General features: G+C 36.8%; 2 protein-coding genes across 2 annotated transcripts in view; both read left to right on the plus strand.

Annotated features, from left to right (window-relative positions):
• Positions 1-24,586, plus strand: part of LOC140152762 (cartilage intermediate layer protein 2-like) — a 273,597-nt gene that overhangs the window by 30,778 nt on the left and 218,233 nt on the right. The gene's annotated exons all lie outside the window — the stretch shown is intronic.
• Positions 6,535-24,586, plus strand: part of LOC140152757 (inactive tyrosine-protein kinase 7-like) — a 101,722-nt gene continuing 83,670 nt past the window's right edge. Inside the window, exons 1-2 of the mRNA XM_072175242.1 lie at positions 6,535-6,742; positions 20,079-20,372. Of these exons, the coding sequence (XP_072031343.1) occupies positions 6,676-6,742; positions 20,079-20,372 (361 nt within the window). The 5' untranslated portion in view covers positions 6,535-6,675. The remainder of the gene's footprint in view (positions 6,743-20,078; positions 20,373-24,586) is intronic.

Genomic DNA, 24,586 nt, shown 5'->3' on the forward strand with positions numbered 1-24,586 from the left:
ATGGACGTTAAAATATAAAATATTCGATAAATATTCTTATGCTACATGTATTTAGAGGTTAATAACTGCGCATCGGTTATTTGGAGGGCATTGTGAAAAATCTAAACATTTTGCCTTTGGAACCGAGGAATATCCCGAGGGGCGTAGCCCCGAGGGATATTCCGAGGTCCAAAGCAAAATGTTTAGATTTTTCATAATGCCCGACATATTACCGATGCAAAGTTATTAACCTCATTCATAACTGTCACTTTAATCTCTTCACCTTACAAAATAACACAAAATTTTGCTCAAAAGTTTATAAAAATAGATGATTTTTACATCTTCCCTTGCCAAAAATCGATCAGGCTAAAACAGAACGACCAATAACAAAAGTGCGTATCACAATCTGTGCAAATATGGTAGCGCGCAATCCAAATACGGCAGCCAGCGCGCGCGCAGTTTGTTGGACGCACAATACCGCGCACGCAGAAGTCAATTGTGTGCGACATTGGAACAATTACGCATTTTGCGGTCAATTGTGAGATATTAATGACCTCGATTTGCGTTCGCGTTTTCGCAAATAATAAAATATGATTGGATCGCACGCATCGCGTTTATTAATGAGGTTATGAATAGATATTTTCGATTTTTGGCAAGGGAAGATGTAAAAATCATCTATTTTTATAAACTTTTGAGCAAAATTTTGTGTTATTTTGTAAGGTGAAGAGATTAAAGTGACGATTATGAATGAGGTTAATAACTTTGCATCGGTAATATGTCGGGCATTGTGAAAAATCTAAACATTTTGCTTTGGACCTCGGAATATCCTCGGGGCTACGCCCCTCGGGATATTCCTCGGTTCCAAAGGCAAAATGTTTAGATTTTTCACAATGCCTCCAAATAACCGATGCGCAGTTATTAACCTCTAATTAGCGAAAAACATGATACATGAAAAGACTTTCCAAAATAATTAATACGTTATAATTGGACACTAAGATAAATACATCTAAGATTTTTTCGCTTTCGACCGAAGATAGCATTTCATGCAGCATTCAGCATTTTTATCAGCCATGCACTTACAGCCCCGTTACTATATAATACGACCTGCGCGCTGCATCATCTTCTTTAGCTTTCTTTAGGCAAGTGTTTTGGTATACACGTTAATGTTTCATGCTTTTTCACTATCGACTGAAGATAGCATTTGCGTCCTAATCATATTATACAGTAAATAATTTATAATATCAGGACAGGACGCAGGTAAGAAAAGACTTCAGGTATATATTTTCGACTTTTGATGTTTGCTTGTATTTTTGCTATCTACTCAAGACAGCATTTAGGCCTATGGCGCAGCGGGTCTATCAAACTGCACAATTTATGAGAACATTTTGAAAAAGCTGAAATGTGATGTTGAAAAAGATCGACGAAGCCCAAGAAGTTTTAAACAGTCGAATTTGAATAGTTGGAAATTTGGAAAACTTGAAAGAGCCGATAAAGTCAAAATATGAGTGTTCCAAAACGCTACTAATTCAACGACGCAACTTGAGAGAGCAAAAAGTGGGGGCCTGGGCCAAATTTTGACAAGCCCTATCTCCAAAACCGCTTAGAGTTGAGCATTCATTTTTTTTTTTTTTGTTTCATTATGGTCATAGAGGTATGCTAGAAATGATTTTCAGCAAAATTTGAGGGGATGACCACTGACCAACCAACCCATTTTGTTGATGTGGTTGGAATGACATATATGTGAGTAGGCAAACCTAACTGATGTTTTTAAAGCAAAGTCATCGAGTCCTAAAGCCAATATCTCTCAGAAATGTTGTACAAGAACATATTTTCAACATACCTGAAGTTGATGGTGGGGCAAAATGTCTGACATTGGTTTTCAGGGGGTCAAAATGTACAAAATGTACAATTGGAGTTTTGCATGGGTAATATCTCAGCTAAAAGTATAGGATCAATATGGGACTAAGAGTAATGTCCTACCAAAGGGCTCAGGCTGACTGGCAAAAAAATGGACAGTAAAATTATTTTTACTTTTGGAGTTCTGACCCCCCCAAAATTGGTCCTGGATGGACGAAGTTACATTTTGAGGGCCCTATATCTTTTAAGTCACAAGTTTTCTGATGCCAGATTTGAATTCTACACAAAAAAAGTACCCCAGGATAGGCCTACATACTTTTCAAAGTTGTTGGGGGTTCCCTTAGACTTCTCCGTAGTCCACTTGCCCATTGCATAATCTGGCTATTACATTTAAGCATACTCTCTAAATTCCAGGGACTTATTAGAAGGACAAAACCTTGAAAAGACTTAAATTCAAATCTAATGGATTTAAATTTTACTCTAATAAAGATTTGAATTTTAAGTCTCTGAAAGGTTTTGTCATTCTAACAAGTCTCTTAGACTTATTTTTAAATCTTAGGAATTTAGAGAGTAAAACTCTGATTTATATTGATTTGTGTGCAACTGATAGATTTTCACATCTGTATCTGATCTTTTCAGTCACCGCACTCCCTCTGTTTGTTAGCTTCCCAAGTGGACTACTGACTTTGCCTTGCGGTTAAGATTTTTAACACGGACTCTATGGAGAGTTAGGCCAATTTCTGGCCTAACTAAAATTGGCCATGATGTAATGCATCTTTAAATGGATCTGCCTTGTGATTGGTCGCCAATATCTCGCTATGGTTTAAATCTTCCGGGCCCGCGCCATTACCATTAACACAACTATCTGTGGTATTTGCGGCGCTAAGTTGTGTTGACGCGAAAGTTAATCTCTCATCAAACATCTAGCGGGTCTTGTACTATACCATGCTTAGTACTTGTGGTTAATGGACTGATAAACAAGTAGGCCTATGCTTGACAGTGTGTTTTTAGAGAGCAAAGTCCCAGGGTAAAGTTCTGCTTAAAATTCAAAGTCCATAGTCGGATTTTCGGGGTTTGCTATCAATAAACTGGTAGATTCCAAAATCAGAATTGTTCAGTATTAAAGTGAGCCATTATAATTATAAAAGATAGTGTTGCATTCAATTACTTTTATTGTCACTAGGCCTAATCATCTGATATTTTTAACTCTTTATGAGCATTTTACTATTGAATACTTTAATTTTAATAAACATCAGTATAATTTTGAGTTCAACGAAATGGGTTCATATTGACTAATAATAACATATTTTTAATAAAATTCGACTATGGCATAGTCAAGGGTTCCCTTTACACATTTATGGACCTCCAAACATCGTCTTTCGCGTTGCGACACATTTTTTACGCTGACCCCCCTAAATTTCAAATTGATGCCACGGGAAAACGAAATAGAGTATGAAGCTCAAATTTTCAGGATTTTACTTTCTCATCAATATCTACAACCACACAGAAAAAGAAAAAAAAATTGAAGATGTGCTGCGGGTGCACATCCCTGGACCAGTGCGTTCATCATGATTAAATTAATTCTGTCGGTCCGTGTCACGTCACTTCCGGTTGATGATGTTCGAGTGAAAACAAGTCCCTGATTCGATTTTTGTTGATGATTTCTGTCATTGGTGTTATGTAAATTTCGATCGCAAATAGTCAGTGGAATCAAACAACCGTTTCTAAGTCTTCAGAGTGAAAGAAACTTACTTGATTTACCGTTTATATACTGACAAACTTAAAATTAAATTCCTTGGTCGAGTGTCGTTTTTTCCGAAATTGAATGCCACTCCAGCAATACCCAGCTGAAAGTAAATTGATGGTTGACATAACAAATGATCGTAACTTGCACCAAATTGTGAAAAGAACCCACAAGGGGTTAAGCATCCTAGACTTGTGTTTACAAACAGTCCTGCATCTGTTGATTCTGTTCGCGTAGAGTGTGGCATTAGTGATCACGACGTGGTTGTGGTTAGTGCATTGCTCAAGCCAAAAGTGACTAGACCACCAAAAAGGAAAGTTTTCCTTTATCATAAATCTAACTTTGAAAAAATAAACTCTGACATGGAAAATTTTGACAGCACGTTGACATCGGACAAAATAAACTGCTCCACCATTGACAATCTGTATGACGCTTTCAAGGAGGCTCTCTCCAACTCCATTGATAGGAATATACCATCAAAGTTAAGCTCAAGCCGCTTCTCCTTCCCGTGGGTAAATAGCTCTGTGAAAAGAGATCTTAGGAGAAAACAGAGGCTTTACAACAAGACTAAGAAATGGGGCAAAGCGGCTCATAAGGCGGAGTTTAGAAAGCTACGTCGTAAGATCGACAGAAAGATCAAAAAGTCCTACAAAAACTACATCAGGGACGTCATTGGTGGTAGTTTACAAACAGACAATACAAAACCATTTTGGAATTTTATCAAGTCCAAACGCAAAGAAGTGTCTGGTGTTTCACCGCTTCAAGTTGCGGGTAAAGTTCTCTCCAGTGCAAAAGACAAAGCGGAAGCACTTAACCGCCAGTTTTGTTCTGTATTTACAAAAGAAGATACAGAATACATCCCTGATTTAGGACCTAGCGAAATACCTGACATTGATGACATTGTGATTACAACTGAGGGTGTTCTCAAATTGCTCAATAACCTCAAAGTTAACAAAGCCCCAGGACCGGATGGAATTACAGCCAGAGTCCTAAAGGCATGTTCCAGTAGTATTGCTCCTATTCTACAAAAACTTTTTCAAAAATCGGTGTCATCTGGATCACTACCAAGGGATTGGCTCAATGCCAATATTTCCCCTATCTATAAAAAAAGTGATAGATCAGCGCCGGAAAACTACCGGCCTGTATCTCTGACGTCGATCATCTGTAAGTTGTTAGAACATATCATTCACGGACATGTCATGAAACATTTTGAGAAGTTTGAAATCCTTGCCGAACAACAACACGGCTTTCGCAAAGGTAGATCGTGCGAAACTCAACTTTCTGCTCTCGTGGATGACTTACAGAAGATTTTAGACAGAAGAAGCCAGGCAGACCTTATAATTATGGACTTTAGCAAGGCGTTCGACACCGTCCCCCACCAACGTCTTTTAGCGAAGCTACACCATGTCGGTATCCGCAAAAACATCTTGAACTGGATTGACTGTTTCCTCACTAAACGTCATCAGAGAGTGGTAGTCAACGGTGAGTCCTCGGAAAAATCATCTGTGGCTTCCGGAGTACCCCAGGGGACGGTGTTGGGCCCCTTGCTATTTCTCATCTACATAAATGATCTGCCAGCAAATCTTTCGTCAAGCATAAGGTTGTTCGCGGACGACTGTATTATTTATCGTGAGTTGAAAAACTCCGATGACAGTAGGATTCTCCAAGCAGATGTTGACAACCTTTGTAAATGGGAGTCCAATTGGCAGATGGGTTTTAACAAAGCTAAATGTTTCAGCATGAGAGTTACACACAAAATCAAACCAATCATTCATCAATATTGTATGGGTGACCATACCTTGGAGCAGGTTGATCATCATCCATACTTGGGTGTGGAATTGACATCTGATATGTCATGGAGAAAGCATATTATTCAAGTTGCTGTTAAAGCAAACAGAACGTTAGGTCTTCTTAGAAGAAACCTGTCGTGTTGCGATAAGGCAACAAAATCAACTGCCTATGGTGCTTTAGTCCGTCCATTACTGGAGTATTGCCACACCATCTGGGACCCTTATCAACAAACAAATAAAGATACCATTGACAAAGTTCAACGACGAGCAGCTAGGTTCGTGTTTAATGACTACAGTCGCCACTCAAGTGTCTCCAACATGCTTGGCCAACTTGACTGGGATAGCCTTGAAACTCGTCGCACCAGAGCCCGACTTCAGCTTGTTTACAAAGAAACCCATGGACTTGTACAACAACATTAGACATCTCCTCAAAACCCAAGACCAGACATCTAGACCAAAGACGCGACAAAGTGCTGGGAACTTCATCTACACCCATGTCTCTGCAAACAAGAACTGCTACCTTAGATCACTCTACCCAAGAACTATACCCACCTGGAATGTGTTACCTGACCACCTACGATGCGCCCCAACACTTCAAAACTTCAAGGACCAGCTTCAGACCATCGACGTCGACAAACTGCACAAACGACCGAGTAGCAAAAATTAGCCCTCCGACTCCTTGACGCGCCAAATTCTGTGTGAGATAACCTACCAGGTGTTTACGCAGTAGCGAACAGATGCAGATGCAGATGCTATGTAGCCTCCTTCACAGCCGGTTTCTGTTGTTCACAACAAACCGTGAGCCACATGCAGCTTGGGCCCGAGACTAGAGATAGCCCGGATGTCCGACCGACAGAATAATAACATATTTTTATTTAAATCAAATTTCGGCTATGGCATAGTCTAGATCCTTTGCTTGAAGAACTTATTTAATTTTGTAATAATTGTTTACGGGCCCCTTAAAATTTCCTTACTCTAAAATGCGTGCCCGCTTTCCTGCCTTTTCCACAGGGCTTTTCCAGGTCATTTTCAGGCTGGGTTATTTTCGTTTTCGCTTTAGCGCCATCTATTTTGTAATGGGCGGATGAATAATAATTACTGCTTCACCGATGAAGAAGTGAAGTGTTCGCTCATCTACACGGAATTCAATTAGTGCCAGCCCCATCATTCTTTGCACTTCGAAGATGGCAGCCGTGTGTATGCTAACGTGAGGAGCTAGTACCATAAATGGAATGAATGAAAATATCCTATCAGGGATTTATTTACTTATTTTACTCTAGGATACGTATGCTTTAATGAAAAACCATGCAGCTAAGGACTTTTTGCCGTATTTTTGGTAGTGGAGGCCTGTTTATAGTCGTTGTTTTGTTGGGTGAGTATACATGCCGACAATGGGAATATCGGCCAAACACAAAAGACAATATTGATCGCTGTGTGTGACTGTGTACACAACAGCTGACTGACTGACCGAACATGCGAATGATGACAAGTCTGATGCATGTACATGCAGTGCATGTGCACTGACTCAGGACTCCGTCATCTGAGATCTTTCTTTCACTTAAATAATATTGTTCAAAGACAGTTTTATGTACCATAATGCTGTGCTTTTATTAGATTATTAGATTTAAAATAAGATTTTATTACCAGTACCGGCATGGTACGGTACTTCAAGTCTAGCCCGAATTGGCCCTCCGTCACTCGATTTCCACTGTCCTTCCCGTGCGAAGGTCTGAGACTCATGAGCATATCAGGTCCAGGGTACACATAAATACCACTTTCTCATAAATACCACTTCCTACCATTCCTCATGTGAAGATGAGAAAACAAAACATATTTGGTGCATGTTCGTAAATTTTGAGCACATTTTTATGATTTGAGGATGTAAAAGACCAGCCTTATGACTGTTATCGTCGCCGTGTTTTGAATTCTTCCTATAAATAGATGCCGTCAGTGTGACGTCATCACCACGACGTGAGTTCACGGTGCCCAGTTTTTACGTACGTAGGGCATTCATGGCCCTAGTGAGGAAGGAACAGGACCATGATGTTTCGGGCTAGCCACGAATATAAAAAGTCAAATTTGCTCACAGATGAGCTTTAGCATTGATACCGTGTAAAGTTAATTTTTTATTACTTCCGTGGTCCAAGTACGTGCTGGTGAATTGCAATCGCGTAGAAGTGACAAGGACAAGTCGCCTACTTAGTAGTACTACGTGCCACGCCAACAACCAATTGGTCAACCAACTTGCTGTTGTCAAGTGTGTTGATCAGCTAATCAGCATGAATGATTGTTTATAAATCTCTTCTGTGTGTAGGCCTATGCCTGGCGCACAACTCGGACCATGGAAGTAATAAAAAAATAACTTGAAAGCTATGGAAGTTCAGAAGTAAACACAAACGATCACAACAGGCGATAGCATCAAAAATGTTGCTCTTCAACAAAATTTTGTAACTGTTCGAAATTTAGGCAATAGGCAACTCTAAAGATACATGTGCTCATCAAAATAACTTCCATCTAAATTTCAACATGAACAGAATAAATAACCTCTGTTGCAAAAAATTGCTACGCTGACTGACCAAAAAACAATAGCAACATACTCTAGCATTGAATGCGTAGCTATCGTGTGCAAATTATTCGAAGCTACATGTAGATTGTAGAGTTTGTTGAGTAAACCAGTAGTGAGTAACCGTACATCGTCCGTACTAGAAAATAATTTAATTCGTGTACATCGACCGTGGAACATTCAACTACGCTTGTTACTCCGCAACTATAATCATGCTAATACAGTAATACATGAATACACAAGCGTACAACGCTACTCTACGCGTCCATATTTGCGAGGCTATCTATATACGTACAGCAGCTTTACACAGTGTCAGCAGTGTTCGATTTACCTGGATTCGCATCGCAAAATGCGAGTCATTTTTTACAAACTGCTACTCAACTACACAGACCAGTAGCAAAAATGCGATCCCAAAAATTGGGGAAAAATGCCTACTTGCGATCGTGAACCACGCTGATATACCATCATTTGCAAGTTGCCATTTGTCGAAGTCAAAAATGTTTCCATAAATTCTATTTCCAAGAAAATAATCCACAAAAAATATGACCCAAAAGTCCCTAAATCGTGATGTTTACGCCATTAAACTAAATACAGTATCCTCCCTTGTATGCAAATTTTTTTTCCATGACGTGTTGTGTTACAAACTTCCATGTATTACCAGATAACTAAAACGTGCATATTAATTTTATGACGTCATAGAAGTAGCACTGTTTATATGGTGTATAGTTCAGTGGTGAGATGGAAATATCGTGTGTCCTTGGTGACAATCTTCCAAAATTATACAAGATTTTTAGGATTTCATAGATTCCTCACATTATTTTAATGCTTCAGCTAATAAATTAGTGAGTTTCCTCTACTAAAAAATGTAGGACTTCTCTTGAATACTGAAGGAAAATTTGCGTTTAGAAAGGGCACATGATAATCAGCTTAGGAAGTTTAGGTGCCGAATTTTGAACCACATTCGGTCTGCAACACTGCAGTTGCATAACATTTTTTAAGCATTGAGTACTGGGATTGAGTAATCTGTGAGAAGATAAGAAAATACAAAAAATCGATAAAATATGATGAAAACAAACTGCTACTCAAAATTTTGGAATTGCTACTCAAATCTGAAAGTGAGTAGCAATTTTTGCTACACAAAAAAATAGATGAAAATCGAACACTGAGTGTCAGGCTTTTATAGCCAATCCGAATAGATTTTGAACGTAATGGTCTCTGGCCACAAATGTAAAGCTCATCGGTGAGCTGAGCATCACTTCGAATCTATAGAGTCATCGCGAGGCAAGGTCGAGGATAAATCATGTAAATCGTGCGATCATGCTATTCCGCAAAAAGTACGGTACCCTGACACAATTCAACTATGCAGCAGATGTCCTCTCATAATCAAGAATACGGTATTTTGCCTAGATATAGTTTGGTTTCTGCAAATACCAGTAAAATTACTACCGGTACCGTATTTAAATTTTAAGCTAAATTATAAGCGTAGGTATGTGCATGACATCAAGCGCGTGTATGGGATCCTGTGCCAAATAATATGCACTGGACGTTTAACTTTATGCCAGCTTATTACCATACTATGATGATATATAAATGAGTCTGTGTATTGATTATTGTAATAATAATTATAATAATAATAATCTACACTTATTAAAGCGCTGGTATCCGTTGAGAGACGCTCATGGCGCTTTGCAAAAACGACCAATGTACAATGATATAAACATAACAATTGTAGGACTTCCTCGATCGAGATATTATATTTTAGGCAAGGGCTTGGGCAGCCAGCCGTGTAGGGAGCGTTTTACACACCCAAATTTGTACTGTATTCATTCCAATAAGCGCCCAGGGCCCTTTAAACAAAGTCATTTTAGGTGGGCGCTTATTTTTATATGGTTTACCTAATTTTTTCCTAAGAGACATTTATTACAGACAAATTTACGTATGTTATAATAGGGTCCTGAAACGTTTTTGTACGGTAGCTTTTCTGATGCAGAAAATGTATTGCAAGTTTACACAGGACTTCTAAGCCCCCAGCTATTTTACTGTTTCGACATCTATCCGTAACTTCAACACTAATGGTACGCTTTAGCAAATTGAAAATACCCTGCTGGGTGGGCGCTTATCTGCTCTGATCTCATCCCATAAAAAATATTGTGAAACTTTTGATAATAGTTGTACAATCACCTTCATGTGGTTGTAAACTACATCTGTAAACTACAAAATGTGATTTATCATGTGTATACATGGGTAGTTATTGGTTTACACCTGTAACAGATGCAATAATGAAATGGTATAAAATAATGAATAATTAATAATGAAATGGTCACCTACACATTCATGCAAAATTATGATATAAATAGGGTAAAATTGCAAAATTCACAAAAGTCTGAAATTAAAAAATGTGCCCCTAAAAGTACCTCCTAAATTTTTAATGCTTCCGCCGCCACTGTGTACCAAATTCTAAGAAAGAAGTTTATTTTTCCTGTGGCCTGAAAACCTAATTGTGAACTTGCACAATTTTTTAAAATTATTTTCATATTGAGAGTCAGGATGTACATTGTATACAATCATGAATGTCTGATTTTTATAGAACATTTAGTGATATCATTTCAATATATTTCTTTGAAACAAAATGTATTATGAGGTAAAGTTGTCAGCAGTTTTTGCTTGAAAATGTCTAATTACATGTAGTTTGATTACGCATAGTTATAATTATTATTTGTTTGCATCATCAATTTTTATTGTTCACAATTCAAGTAGCCTGTCATGAGGTTTGATGCCAACTGTTGAATGTACAATGTATTCACTCAGTCACTGTTATTCCTTTCATGGATTTCACACTAAATTCTTTGAAATGAATATTCATGACTGCATCAATTTTATCCACTATCTGTAAAATGTATACAAATGTATGCAATAGCATGAGTACCTGACAACTTGTAAGAATTGCGTAGATCTGAGAATGGTATCATATGATTTTAAAGAATTGCATTTCTGAAATTAAATGGTAATGATTTTCACAGTTGACAATCACCACAGTGGTATATTGATGTCAGCTTTGTATAAAGTGAGGAAATGTGAATTCAAAGAGAAAAGATGCAATGAGTCATGGATCAAGCAGCAATATTACATGTATGTCCTCTTACATAGACCCAATCTACACTCTGTACTATATGTAGCCAGGAGTGTTAAACAAGTACCTAGTGAGCAAAAATTTGTGTGCATTTTTTTTTCTACTTTGCCAAAAAAAAAGTTGTGACTCTTATAAGCTTCCAGACATTGAACTACATTGGGATACACATTTAAAAGAAATATATTTGCATGTTTTATTTTTGCAGTAGCTGCTTGAAACATACAGCATCAAAATTTCCATTTTGACAGTAGTTTTCTTCATTGTACATCTATAGCTAGGTTTTAGACTTACTTTGGTCACTGTGCTTTGGTGTACCTGCTTAAAATGGTGTGAAGATTAATTTTGCGTAAAAGTTTCCACTTTTAGAGTCCATATTAGACAATATTGTGTCGGCCAGGCGGTGTTCCTGAAAAGAATATCAAGGGACAAATCTTGTACAGGTGCCTTGATCTTGTTGATAGGGTGATTAGACAATTAGTTATTACTAGGAATAATTGCTAAAAGCAATTAAAACTGCTGAGACAGACTGTCAGACAAGACCATTACATCGATAGCCAAATAAGCTTAGCCAGCTAAGTATACAATAGCTACCGGCAGATTACCATTTATACATGGATAAATTTGGTTTTATTGGAAAAATACTAAATATGCCAAGTTTGGGTATTATTGATGGATGGTGGATGAGTCAGATGCCAAGAAAATAAACCATTTGTACTGGAATCAAACTTAGTTTACATGTAGATGGCTGGAGTTAAATACATTTTTAAATAAAATAATTATGTACAACCTGTCTTATAAATTATCCAGACCTCATGGTTTAGATTCTGCATACTTGCAGCAAAGTACTAGTAGTAGCCACTAAGTTGTAGCAAATCTGAATAATCCAGGGTTTCCACAATTTTAATTTGTAGTTTATTTAGCTTATTTATACCCAAATTCTCTTACCAGATTGTGTAAAGTGTTTATTTATTGACCCCACCCCCCTTTTTTTAAATATATTTTTTAGGGACATTTTAAAACACTTCTACCAACTTGAAATAGAAACCCTTAATCTGGTGAAAATATTTTTTTTTAAATATTTAAAATCTATGAGTATTGAGTAGACATAGCATACATAGGGCCCTACATCTGGGCCTTTAATACATGCACAGGGCAAAGGGGAAGACCATGCCCACCACCTACACTTCATATAGGATGTCATCCATGCTCACCTGTAAGGACAAAGTTCTTTATTCCAATGTGCAAGTGCATTTATAGAATGACCTTTGGATGTGTTGGGTTCAAAAACTCATTCTCTACAACTTGAGGTCAAATTTTGAGCTCTACTTGTTTAATGGAGGTCATTGAGCTATGCCATTGGGAATGAGGTCATTTATGGCTCATACTAGTGATGCTCGCATTAGAATTACGAGAGTGGTACTGGAAGAAAAGGGTCCTATTTGATAACACCACCAGACAGATGGAACTTGTTGGACACACAATTGGTTGCATTGTTTTCAGCCACTGATAGATCTACCAGTGATTCCAGGCATAATATGCTTCTAGCAGTGAAGTATTTGAGATATGTGTTGAATCAGTAGAGACAGATATTGTTTTTGTTTGAAGAAATACTTTACTACAGGGATGTAAGTTTTCAGGCTTTTTTGTAGTCCAGATTTACGCAATTTTTAAAAAAAATTCAGCCTGTTTTAGGGCCATTCTGGTCATTTTCACACTGTTTTTTCAGGCTTATTCAGGCTTTTTGTCAAAAGTTAACTTTCATACCTGTTACTAGAGACAGAAATTATACAGGAGATGCTTACCAACTTGATTTACCTGAATACGTAACATTGTATGACATCCCTGATCAATTCAACCTAATTAGCTCCTGTCCCCTAAGTATGACCCTCCCCTCCTATCAGTACTTTTTTGTATGAAGTAGGGCAAAAATGGAAGTTGAATTGGCAGGGCTGTGACATTTGTTTTGGTAAATTATTACATTCAAAATTGTCCTGAATCATATTGTTTCCTATAAAAATATGTCCAGTTTGGTCTGCAATCCTTTACCACATACTGGTTTGGACAGTCAATACAATTCCTGATTTCTTGTGTGATACATTGATATCTTTTACCATGTTACATACAAATGTAGGAAGACAGTAAAAATACTTGATTTGGAAATGTAATACAAAATACCATACATTGTAGGTGGCGCAAATAATGCAAGTTTGAAAATACTGAATATTATGAAAAAGTCACCTACTAGATCTTCAAAAAAAATTAATGAGGAAACTGGGCATTGCCATTGACTTTCATTAGCCCAATAAGAGATGTAATGCTGTAGTGTACTTTCCTTAAATTTAAATAACCGTACGCACAGTGCATACCATGCTTACAAGTTAGTGCAGATCTACGATACAAAATGTATGTGTTTGCAAGAATGATCATCAATGTTGTTAGTGAGATGCATACATTGCTATTATTGTTTTACATACATGCTGAGGACATGTCTAGCAGATTTAATTTAAAAATAATTGTTTCATCTCTATTCTCCATATAGATCCGTATGAGGATGACAACCCTTTTTTTTTAAGTGATTAAAATAATAATAATAAAAGAAGCTGGAATTACTGTCTTAAATTTGCCTGTAATCAATGGCAAAGAATCAAAGGTTTAGCCTAAGATCCTCATTTTGTATTATTGGTGAATTTATTTAAAAATGGGGAAGACAATTTATCATAAAAAAAGTCCTCAGGATAGACCTGGCACAATCGTATTAATATTCACAAATTATATTGAGCTTCATTCAGACTTTTCCATTTTCTGATGTGAAATTCCATACTGCGAAATAGTCGCCACAAGCGATAGGCATGCACGGCCAGGGAATCTCCAGCTCATTATTATAATAAAGAACATGGGCGTTGTTCAAGGTATCATTGGAATGGTAAGGTAAGAGTTGAGTGTGATTCTCAGCCAGCTAGCCAGCTTACTCAGCCCTAAGCTAATCATATCTAATAGAAAGGTGAGGAGGACTTGCTTTTATACTCTTCCACAGAACTTGTGTGGGTTACTAAATTTAGCTCGTTGACTAATTTTACTGTTAGGGAGACTGATACAAATCGTGTCAAGTCTTTTTTATTTTTTTACTTGAAATTGAGGTTATAATTACATAAATGTCCTTTGAATGAAAATTGGTAACATTGTTTTCATTACTACATTAGAAGTATTATTCAATTTTGCCATTATGGTACCAAGTATGGTCAGACTTATGCAGTATACCATGTGTTTGAATTTGATGCCCAAAAAATAAGGCGACATCATATGTTTTTAAAATTATAGAAAATTTCATTCGGATATCTTGAACAGAAGCAGAATGGTACTCAATCCAATTGGACAAGTCTGGCTGTGATGCAAAGTCAGTGAGGTTGGAACACATGGCCATACATCACTTGACAAAGGTCTATGACCAAAAATTTGTGTTTAATTTTGCTATGCAAATAAATTTATACAAATGTGGTTTGACACCAAATATTTCTGCTCTTGGACTCTTTTACTTACAGTGTAGGCCTATATACACAATTTAGGTAGTGGGGAAAGTGATGTATAGATGTTTCTCTGTGCACTGGTATACAGTTTTGAGAGGATTCTATTTCTCATATTACTACAAAAGTACAAATTGAAATCAAGATATTATGCACGTTGTCATTTTGCCATGTTGTCATCATTATTACAAAAAAGACAAAGCCAAACAAGTAGAATTGGAGTTAATCTGCTGCCTGCGCAAGATCGTAGAATCAAGGGATCAGTCCTACCTACAATGTACAAAATGTGTGCCATATGATAATACAAAGTGTGATTTTTGGCTTAAAATTGTGAAACGAACTTACAAAATAATTTATTGGTAATCAGACCTATTGTCTTGCATTCAGTACTTCCTTAGATTAGTAAAGAAGATCCCAGTAATCACCAATGAATGACATAGTTTCTACTTCGTATTCAATCATTGCCCAAGGCAAAACAATCATGAGGCGCAGGTCAGAGCTGAATTCAGAGGTTTACTCTGAGTGTCTAGGAGGAGAAACATGATGCTACTACCAAATACACTATATACTTGACTCCATTTTCAGATCAGCGCTGGGGCTTGCGCTCTTCAGTTTCACATTTTGCATAGTAATGTTTGGTCGTCTGTTTAGTCTATAACATAAAATATGAAAAGGAGCTTGGTGCTGGAAAATTTATGTAACCTAAAGTAACTTTTATCAAATTAAAAAAATCAGTTTAATTTGAAAATTCAGTGTACCATTTGCATTTGATAGTCAAGTTTAATTTACTCATAATTTTTATACCTCAGCATTCACTCATTTACCTCAAGTTTCAATTACTGACGATTTCTAAACCACAAGGTTAAGTGTAGGGCAAAATTGCTGAATGGACAGTTGTTTTTTGAGTTTTTGACAAAAATTTTGCTTTAATGAAGTCACTTTCATGGACACACATGTATGTCAAATATTGAACAAAAGCAAACCCAAATTGGATTGAAGCCTGTGGTTTGTATTCCAGACAAACCCTTTTTTGTGACTTTGCATATCAGTGAAGCTGTAAGGACAGATACTGACATACCATTCAAAATGCTATGCAATCTTGCATGTCTTGTACAGATAAGTACTCAACCCAGTTGTATTATTTTAGGATAAAAATCTTTACTTGAAACAGAAAACCTGATTTCCAATGGTAAGACAACATGTTTAAAACAATGTTAAATGTTGCCATATTACTGAAAGTGCCTTCAAAACTGTAAATTTGTCAAAATACAGTGCTGGTTAAGTCATGAATGGTTCAGCTAAAACCCAACTTTAAAAAAAATCTCAAAGTGAGAGATCAGGGCAGCAGAAAGCACAAGAGGGAGAGTTGTGATTGATAATCAATTTCAATCAATAAGAACCAATTACTACAGGTAATTGGAAACCATGGTGTACTTTCTAAACTAGATGATGTAATTATGATCACAGTACTTTCTCTGAATCCTCTTTGAGAAATCCTCCAAGGGGGGAAAACTTGGATAAAAAATGTGTGATTGTCATTATAGAAAGTTGAATACATCCACACCAATGGGGAGATCTATATGAGGGAAACGCAGACTACCTTGTAATTGAAAATAAATGTTGACATTAGGCAAAATAAAAAAATAAACATGTTTCACGTCCCCTCCCGCTTCCTTTTTTGAGGTTTCCTCAAATATATTTGTATTTTTTGAAATTCAGTTACAACTTTTCAAAAAATATGTCTAGGAAGTTGAAATGCTTTCTATAGCCTTGTTAAGATACAAGAAACATTTTAGATAGGTTTTGTGATCATTGGAGGGGGTGTAACTCTCAGAACAACAAATAAAAAAGGGCCTCCTCCTTTTTCCAGGCATTATTGTTTACGATAAAACAGCTCTAAGTATGGGTATTTACACCAATTTTGTGATAAAAAATAGAAAATAAAAAGCCCCTCCTCCTCCTTTTTTTCAAAAACCCGGACGTGAAACATGTTTTATTTTTACTTGGCCTTATAAGGGATTATTAAAAATTCATAAATAAAATCCAAGATGTATTCTGAAAATGTCAACATAGAGATAGAAGTAAATTATTGATGTGTGCAAGCTTGGTTGTCCATGAATTGGTATGAAATGATGCTGAAAATAAGGTTGATTTTGGGCCTGCCTATCACCACACTATATTGACATTTGCTAGGATTTTTGTATGGAGCATTCTGCCTCATTTCATATTGGGCAAATAGGTTGGCAGTCAGCCCCATTGACTGATTGAACATAGTGTGTATGCATCGGAATGTAACGCTAGGGTCACAAACATACTCATCCTTCAGGGCACAGTTCCGTTGCCTCACTAGCATGTTTATTCATAAAAAGACATTTCTGTGCGGTGGGTACAAAACCTCATTGTACACAACTTGAGGTCAAATTGTGAGCAGTGTTTGTACATGAGGTTTAGTGAACTGTGCCGTTTGAGAGAGAGATCACTACAGCTCATAGTATAAGTTGTTTGACTTGGTGAAGGCTATGACTCAGGGTGCCACAAGTTTACCCTTCATTTGAATGATAATTTCATTACTTGTGCTGCTCACTATTTTATGGGAGTTTATGTTGAGAGTGACAGATGTAAAGAAAATGTAGACAGCCCAAGGGATGTTTTCTTTTCTTTTCATGATAATACACTGAACTTTTGAAAACCATGCATTTTGGAAACAAATGTCGGTATGCCTATGTGTACGTACGTGCATGTGTGCATTTTCTTTCCTCAAATTTGTATAATTTGCTGTCGGTAATAACTGAAAATGTCAACATAGAAATGTCAATGTTGACACTACAAGTTCAGCAATTTTTCTTTATCATTAATCCTCCAACATTTTAGATCATTTACATATATTCATAAAGCTCAATTGCTTTACAAACTTGACATTTGAAATAAACCCATTCACAGAATCCTTGCTCAAGCAAACAAATGAATAATGTAAAACTAAAACATCTTATCTTTCATGGTAAAAAAAAAAAAATTTTATTAAAAATCAAACAATTTGGCTCTATTGCACTGGCTGACCGATTGCATCAAGTCATGCCTGCGTCGTGGAACTTAATACTGATGTTATGATGACATGATTCTGTTACCCAATCAGATCCCAACTTCATGTTCTTGCTTTAAACTGCAGCAACTTGGGCAATGCAAAAGCTCTTTGCAAATAGGTGTAACTAAATATTTTGAATTTCAAGATTGTGTGCTGTTTTTGTATCTAGGGATCATTAAATAATCAGTGAGGAGAGAGGATGGTTTTCCAGAGTGCCCAAGAAAAGCACTTGCATCTTCCTTTATGCATTGTCAAGAGCAGATCACACTATCCACGTTTTGAAACTGACCAGTTATGTGTGTGTGTAATTCTTACTTTTGCCCCATCCATCCTATTGTCTGGCAAAAAACAGGGGGGCGTGCATCTCAGAAAATCATGCTTCAATGTAGTTGTTGTAAACCTCTCAGAAACATTGTCAAAAAGTGCCTGTATAAAATCCTACTGCTCAACTACTACTGTAGACAAAGACTAGCAAGCAGGTGCTTTGCTCCTGAATTTGGTTACATTGGGAAAGCAATTAATTAATTGTTTAATAAAGTACTTCTAAATAGACTTATACTAAAGGGAAGATGCATATTATGGAAAAGGCCATACATGTATCTCAGGGAAATAATATACACATACATTGATTGTAGTTTCAAAAGTTTTGTCTTTTTCAGGGAACAAACCAAAAATTTGATGATATCCTGTAATCGAAAGTCCTTTCATTAGTTAAAGGGGCATTTCGTGATCCACAGCCTCATCCCCCACTTTTTTCAAAAAAAAGTTGAGATTTTTATATCACTGGAAACCTCTGGGTCATTATTTCTCAAATCAAAAAAAAAAAAATATGATTTTAAACCTCACCCCCTTCAAATTTGTTCAAAATTGGTATACAGGGTGATTTTGGCTGTAAAGCTCAAATTTCAAATTTTAGCTTAATCGGACGTACGGTTTTCGCGCTATGCCCCGCCCATTTTTTGTGATTTCGGCGAAAAATGGCGCCCATCAATATTATGCGACTATATCTCCGTAACAAGTGGGTCCTACTGAGCTGAAATTGGTGTCATTTTTAGCTAATCTCTCAAAGAATCCAAATCTACTATCATTTAGTGTGTAGGAGGAAAAAAATATGACCTTTTTTTTTCTGTACTTTGACCTTGAACTTGACCTTGTTGCTTCACGTGACCGTGAGCGAATTTGCGTTAGAATTATACCTCCACATGTTGTCTACATAATATCAAAAAATTGGAGGGGTAATATTTTTGTTTTCTTGCTAGGCTTTCATAAAGCAAGCATGTGGTTGAAAAACTGTAATTTTATATGTAGGCTCAGTATATTGTACACATGATACTATTATAATATAGGCCAATTGTATATAAACATATGTACATGCATTAAATACACATGTTTTCACCTGCATGCTTGCTTTGTGAAAGCTTAGCAAAAAAACAAAAAATATTACCCCTCCAATGTTTTGATATTTTGTAGACAACATATGGGGGTATGATTCCAACGCAAATTCGCCTCGCGGTCACATGGGCAACAAGGTCAAATTCAAGGTCAAAGTACAGAAACAAAGGTCACAAATTTTCTCTTACTCCTACATACTAAATGATAGCGAATTTGGATTCTTTGAGAGATTAGCTAAATAATGACACCAATTTCAGCTCAGTAGGACATACGGTTACGGAGATATGGTCGCGACAATATTGATGGGCGCGCCATTTTTTCGCCGAAATCGCATAAAATGGGCAGGGCATAGCGCTTAAAACCGTGACGTCCGATTAAGCTAAAATTTGAAATTTGAGCTTTGCAGCCAAAATCACCCTGTATACCAATTTTGAACAAATTTGAAGGGGGTGAGGTGTTTCCCATTGGGTGAATTGAGAAATAATGACCCCTCTGGCTACATAATGTTTATGTACAAAATATTTCTTGCAGATTAATTTGTTTAGCAAAGATATCGTGAAATTTGAATTTCGTTCTGGTGCACCAGAATGAAATTACAACGTATTGTCTATGGAGCAGTGTAATACACATAATCATGCATAACTCGCAAAGCGCAATATCGGAATCAACTGAAATTTTGGGAATATGCTTTTTTCGTGGTTATGTACTGAAAAATATCATAAAAAGAGGATGCTAGGATCACGAAATACTCCTTTAAAGGGGAGGTTGTCAAAATGTCAGATATTTTGTAAAGTTGACCTTTCGGTTGGAATTGTCAGCATTACACAGTTTACATTTTAGGGAGGGAGGAGGTCAGCTTCCTAATAAACAGACTTTCATTTGTAGGATGTCATCAAACTTTGGGTTTGTTCCCAGAGATTTTAGAACTAATGCCATGTACCCAAACCTTTTGATTTCAATTTAATTTATGAAGCTATGTTAAATAACAATGAACATTCTTTGTCATTTCTCCTGCTGTAGGTTGTAGTGAAGGAGTGCAATCTCTTCAGTTTACTGTGGAACCAATCAGTGTGGATGCTATAGAAGGAACTCCTATCAATCTACAATGTGCTGTAGATGAATCTAATGTACAAATACAATGGACCTTAGATGGCCAACTATTAGATCTAGATAACGATGATAGACGGTCATTAGAAGACAATAATTTGAGAATATCTGCAGTGGACAAAAACAATGATGCTGGAGAGTTTCAATGCATTGCCACCATGGGTGCAGAGACGATCACTAGTGATCCAGCAGAGCTTAATATTATATGTAAGTATATTGGTCTTGTTTTCAGAGTTACTCCATTCAACAAGTAGGTTAGGGCATTCATATGATCGTGTGCCATCAATGCAGATAATTTGAATTTGAAACCTTATATTACACTTGTAAATCAGCGGATATTTATTGGTTGATATCGAGGGCAACTTGTTTAGAATGAAATCCAACCTCGGTTTCAACCGCACACGAGCACCTGTCTAAATATAAGTTCAGTGGTACAGGTGAAACATCATAAGAATACCATCCTCAGGCTAACTATTCATTTAGACTCACCTAAGCACCACAGCTAAGTCTCCTCCTTGCCCTGATTCTATGTCAGAGTGTAACATTGATCTGTTATATGACCCCGCTTATATACAAGCCAAGACTTATAAATGAAACGTACCCTCGTTATTGGTGGAACATTTTGTAGGGAGTAGAATCACCTTACATGTAAATATATTCAGTTTACAGCTAATATTCATCTTTACAACTTATTCTTGTGGTTCCTAGTCACAAGAAATGTAGGCTAGTCTTACTCTTTTCTGATCATCTTTTGAGGGAATTTAAATACCTAGAAATATAAGTTGAACGCATCTCACACAATAAACCGACTCTCTACCAGTTTGCCTTTTTCTGGATGGTCTTTGTGAGCAGTAATATAGACAACTAAGGACCCTTAAATTCTATCTACCGTATTGTTTCTAATAAGCACCCTGTGGCATGGATTCTTTTTGAAAGGGGAATGTTTATTGGAAGCAAATTTCAATCTAAAAAGGTGATAAATTGAGGCAAAAATCACAAAGTATGACTCGCTTCAAATTGGTTTTCGGGTTCTAATCCAAGATGGCAGTACAAGCACATAGCATATTAAATCGGTAAATACCACAAAATTAGATCTATGATCTCAAATGGCATTTTTATGCAATAATGTGATAAAATTAGTGAAGTTCTGGCAATGAATTGGATTGAAGTTTAAGTTAGAATAGGTTTTGTCCATACAATTTTGCAACCAAAATGGCCAGCAAATGCTAGTTTTAAGCTTACATTATAATATGACATGGAAATTTATGCATTTGGGTTACTTTTCATTGAAAAAGCACTGTTCAACTTCTCTTTACACACATGATGAGAGGACATCCTGTTCAAGTAGAAGTTGACTTGTCATGCTTGCCTTCATAGCAGTCATGATCGGTAATGTCACTGAACTTTAAATAAACCTTTGATGTGGTAAAATTTCTATGAGACAGACAAAAGGGTGCTAAACAGTTTTTACACCATCGTCTTGTGTTTGTGACAGTTTCAAATATGATTGCAAGTCATGTCTTGAATTAGGTGTCAGTGGCATTAAAGTTTTAAGACAAAACACATCATATCTAGATTTGACAGAACTGTATTACCTTAAGGGCTGGGGTATGAACGTTTGGACAGTATTTATTTTGGGACATTAGAGCACATCAGACATATCGAATTGCATTCTGAATACGAAGAATGTCCTTCTGATATGAAATAATTTTGATTTTTGAAATTAGCAATTTAATACACATTTTATGGCAAATCATTAAAAATTGATATTTTTGATATTTAACAGTACTTGAAGTAAACTTTACAAATCTGATGATTTATACTTAAAGTGTATGTAGGTGGGATGAAAAGCCGACGATCAATTGAAAATTTTGACCTTTCGTATTGGAGATATTGAATTTTTTTTCCCAAAACACAAAAATAGGTCTTTGTGGGAAAAAAATCCATATCTTCAATATGAAAGGTCAAAATTTTCAATTGACTGTCGGCTTTTCCTCCCAGCTACATGCACTTTAAGAATATATCAGTAGATTTATATAATTTACTTCGAGGACTGTTATATATCAAAAATTTGAAAAATATTAAATTTTTATAATTTGTCATAAAATTTGTATTATATTGTGATTTTCAAAAATGAAAATTATTTGATATCAGAAAGACATGCTTCAGATTCAGAATGCAATTGATAGGTCTGAGGTGCTCTCATGTCCCTCAAAAAATACTGTCGAAACGCAATAAACGCTCATTCTAGATCCCTTAATGGTAGGACGGAGAGAAACATTTATATTTATACAAGGCTGCAGGCAGGCCTGCACGCAGGATTTTTTTTTGGGGGTGCTGATTTTGAAAAAGTGGACTTTTTTTCCAAAGGGGGGGCGATTTTGTAAAAAGTGGACTTTTCCCCCCAAATTTGGACTTTTTTTGATCAAAAAACCGTAAAAATACTTTTGCAAATTTGGGGAGGTGCGGTCGCACCTCAAGACTACCCCCCGCGTCGGGCCTGGCTGCAGGGACTGGAAGGATGAGGCTACAGTATTGATTGGGAAATAATGTTTGAAACGTAAACAAGAAACAAGTGCAGTTTGTGAAATTCACTATCTATGATACTAGTATAATTAACTAAAATAACAGGCAGCAAGTAGGTATTTTATATTGCAAAAGATCCTTGCATTTGGAATTGCCTAACCAATCTAGCCTATCCTGGTTGCTCTCTTACTTCCATGGTTTAACAAAATACAGATATCTCTAAAAAATACAAATTATGCAAGCCTCATTACCCCATTAGTTTAACTCACCCCAGGCATCGAGAAGGCCTCTGATACAAGGTTAAGAAACACAATATTTTTTTCTTACATGTATATAGGTGCCTTCTGTACATCAGGTGTTGAAAAATTTGCTAGAAATTGCAAGCAATTTCTGTTACTATATCCTCCCTTTAAGGCAAGAGAGTGTTTTGTCCAATAATGTATGTTTATAAGTGTGTCTTTAGTCCCAAGGGTTCATGTTTATTTGCTCAAGCATAAGATAAAAGCAGCATGCTTGCAACATCCATGCCTGCAGGAGGAGGGAGGATGGTTCTTTTATTCTCCTCAATCTTTGCTGATGATGATGAAACAGCAGCTTGTATCAAGTCCCAAGATGCAAGGCAAGGAAGTCTGACAGGTAGGACCTGATTATTCTCCTGCAATGTAGTTTCCACCATAACTTCATTATTGCACTCCACCATTGTTGGAAATGAACACAAAAATGTCAAGGGCTATTTGGGCCCGTTAGTCTGAAAATCTTCTGGCCCTTGTTAATTTTACAGGTCCAAATTTAAAGTTATAAATTTAGCATAATTATTATATGGTTATTAACCGGCAGGGTTGGAAATTAATTTTCAAGTGTCATTTGGGTACTTGGGTCTTAAAATCTGTGGGCCCTTGTTAAGTTTCACTGGATTTTGGCCAGCGTACTAACCCTGAAATGACCATGATGACTGTACACCACAAAGGGGAATTGTGAAACTCCTGTTTATGCCCAGTGTTTATGCTATCCGTCCATCGTTCCATGATTCTCCTGGTTATACATTGTAGGTGTAAAAGATAGGGAAAATCATGTACTGCCTTGTAGGACTAAGCCAAGGGCATGAGCTGCAAGCCTACATGGAATTTTGCTATCGCCATTATGTATCTTTTATTCATATCATAGGTAGATTCACAATGCTTCCATGCTCTAGAACTCATTTGGGTTACACTAACAAAAGGATGAGCTTTGATGTTATGATTTCAGGCTTAAATACCATCTGGAAGAGGAGCATTAAACAACATCAATGATGTATGGAGAGCTATAAATGCCTTGAATTATTGACAGCATCAGGTAGTGTAAAATGGCTTATGCCAAGATGTCTTACAGTACATGTATGGCTATCCAAATACAGTGCACATGGTGACTGAATAATTGTGCATGAAATTGAAATTTAGCTTACGCTAGTAGAGTACACATAGAAAGACACAAAATGTGCAACCACATCCACCACCCCCCCCACACACACACACACACACAGAATTTTGTACAACTCGCATTCAGAAACAAAGATTTGTTATAAAGTATTGCACAATTGATAATAATTTGAGTATTGATACCAAGAGACATTGATTTAATCAAGGTTGAACAGAACTCTGGAGGAGGAAAACCATCCGAGAGAGGGTCAAATCTCAGCGGTCAGCCACCTATCCAACCAGCCAGCCAGTGAGCCGACCAGCTGACCCAGGAGAAAATAGCATCAGGACCTCCAGGCAAGATGAGCAGAAGATGGGCAAGCGAGGAGATAACCAGTAATTAAGTGTCATCAGAACTCTGTCAGTATTGAGCGGCTATCAATAGATCTGTACTACAAAGTATTAATTAACACCCAAGTGTGTGAACTTGGAAGGGGTATA

Source organism: Amphiura filiformis, chromosome 5 (assembly GCF_039555335.1).
Source record: "Amphiura filiformis chromosome 5, Afil_fr2py, whole genome shotgun sequence".
In the NCBI taxonomy this organism is placed as follows: Eukaryota; Metazoa; Echinodermata; class Ophiuroidea; order Amphilepidida; family Amphiuridae; genus Amphiura; species Amphiura filiformis.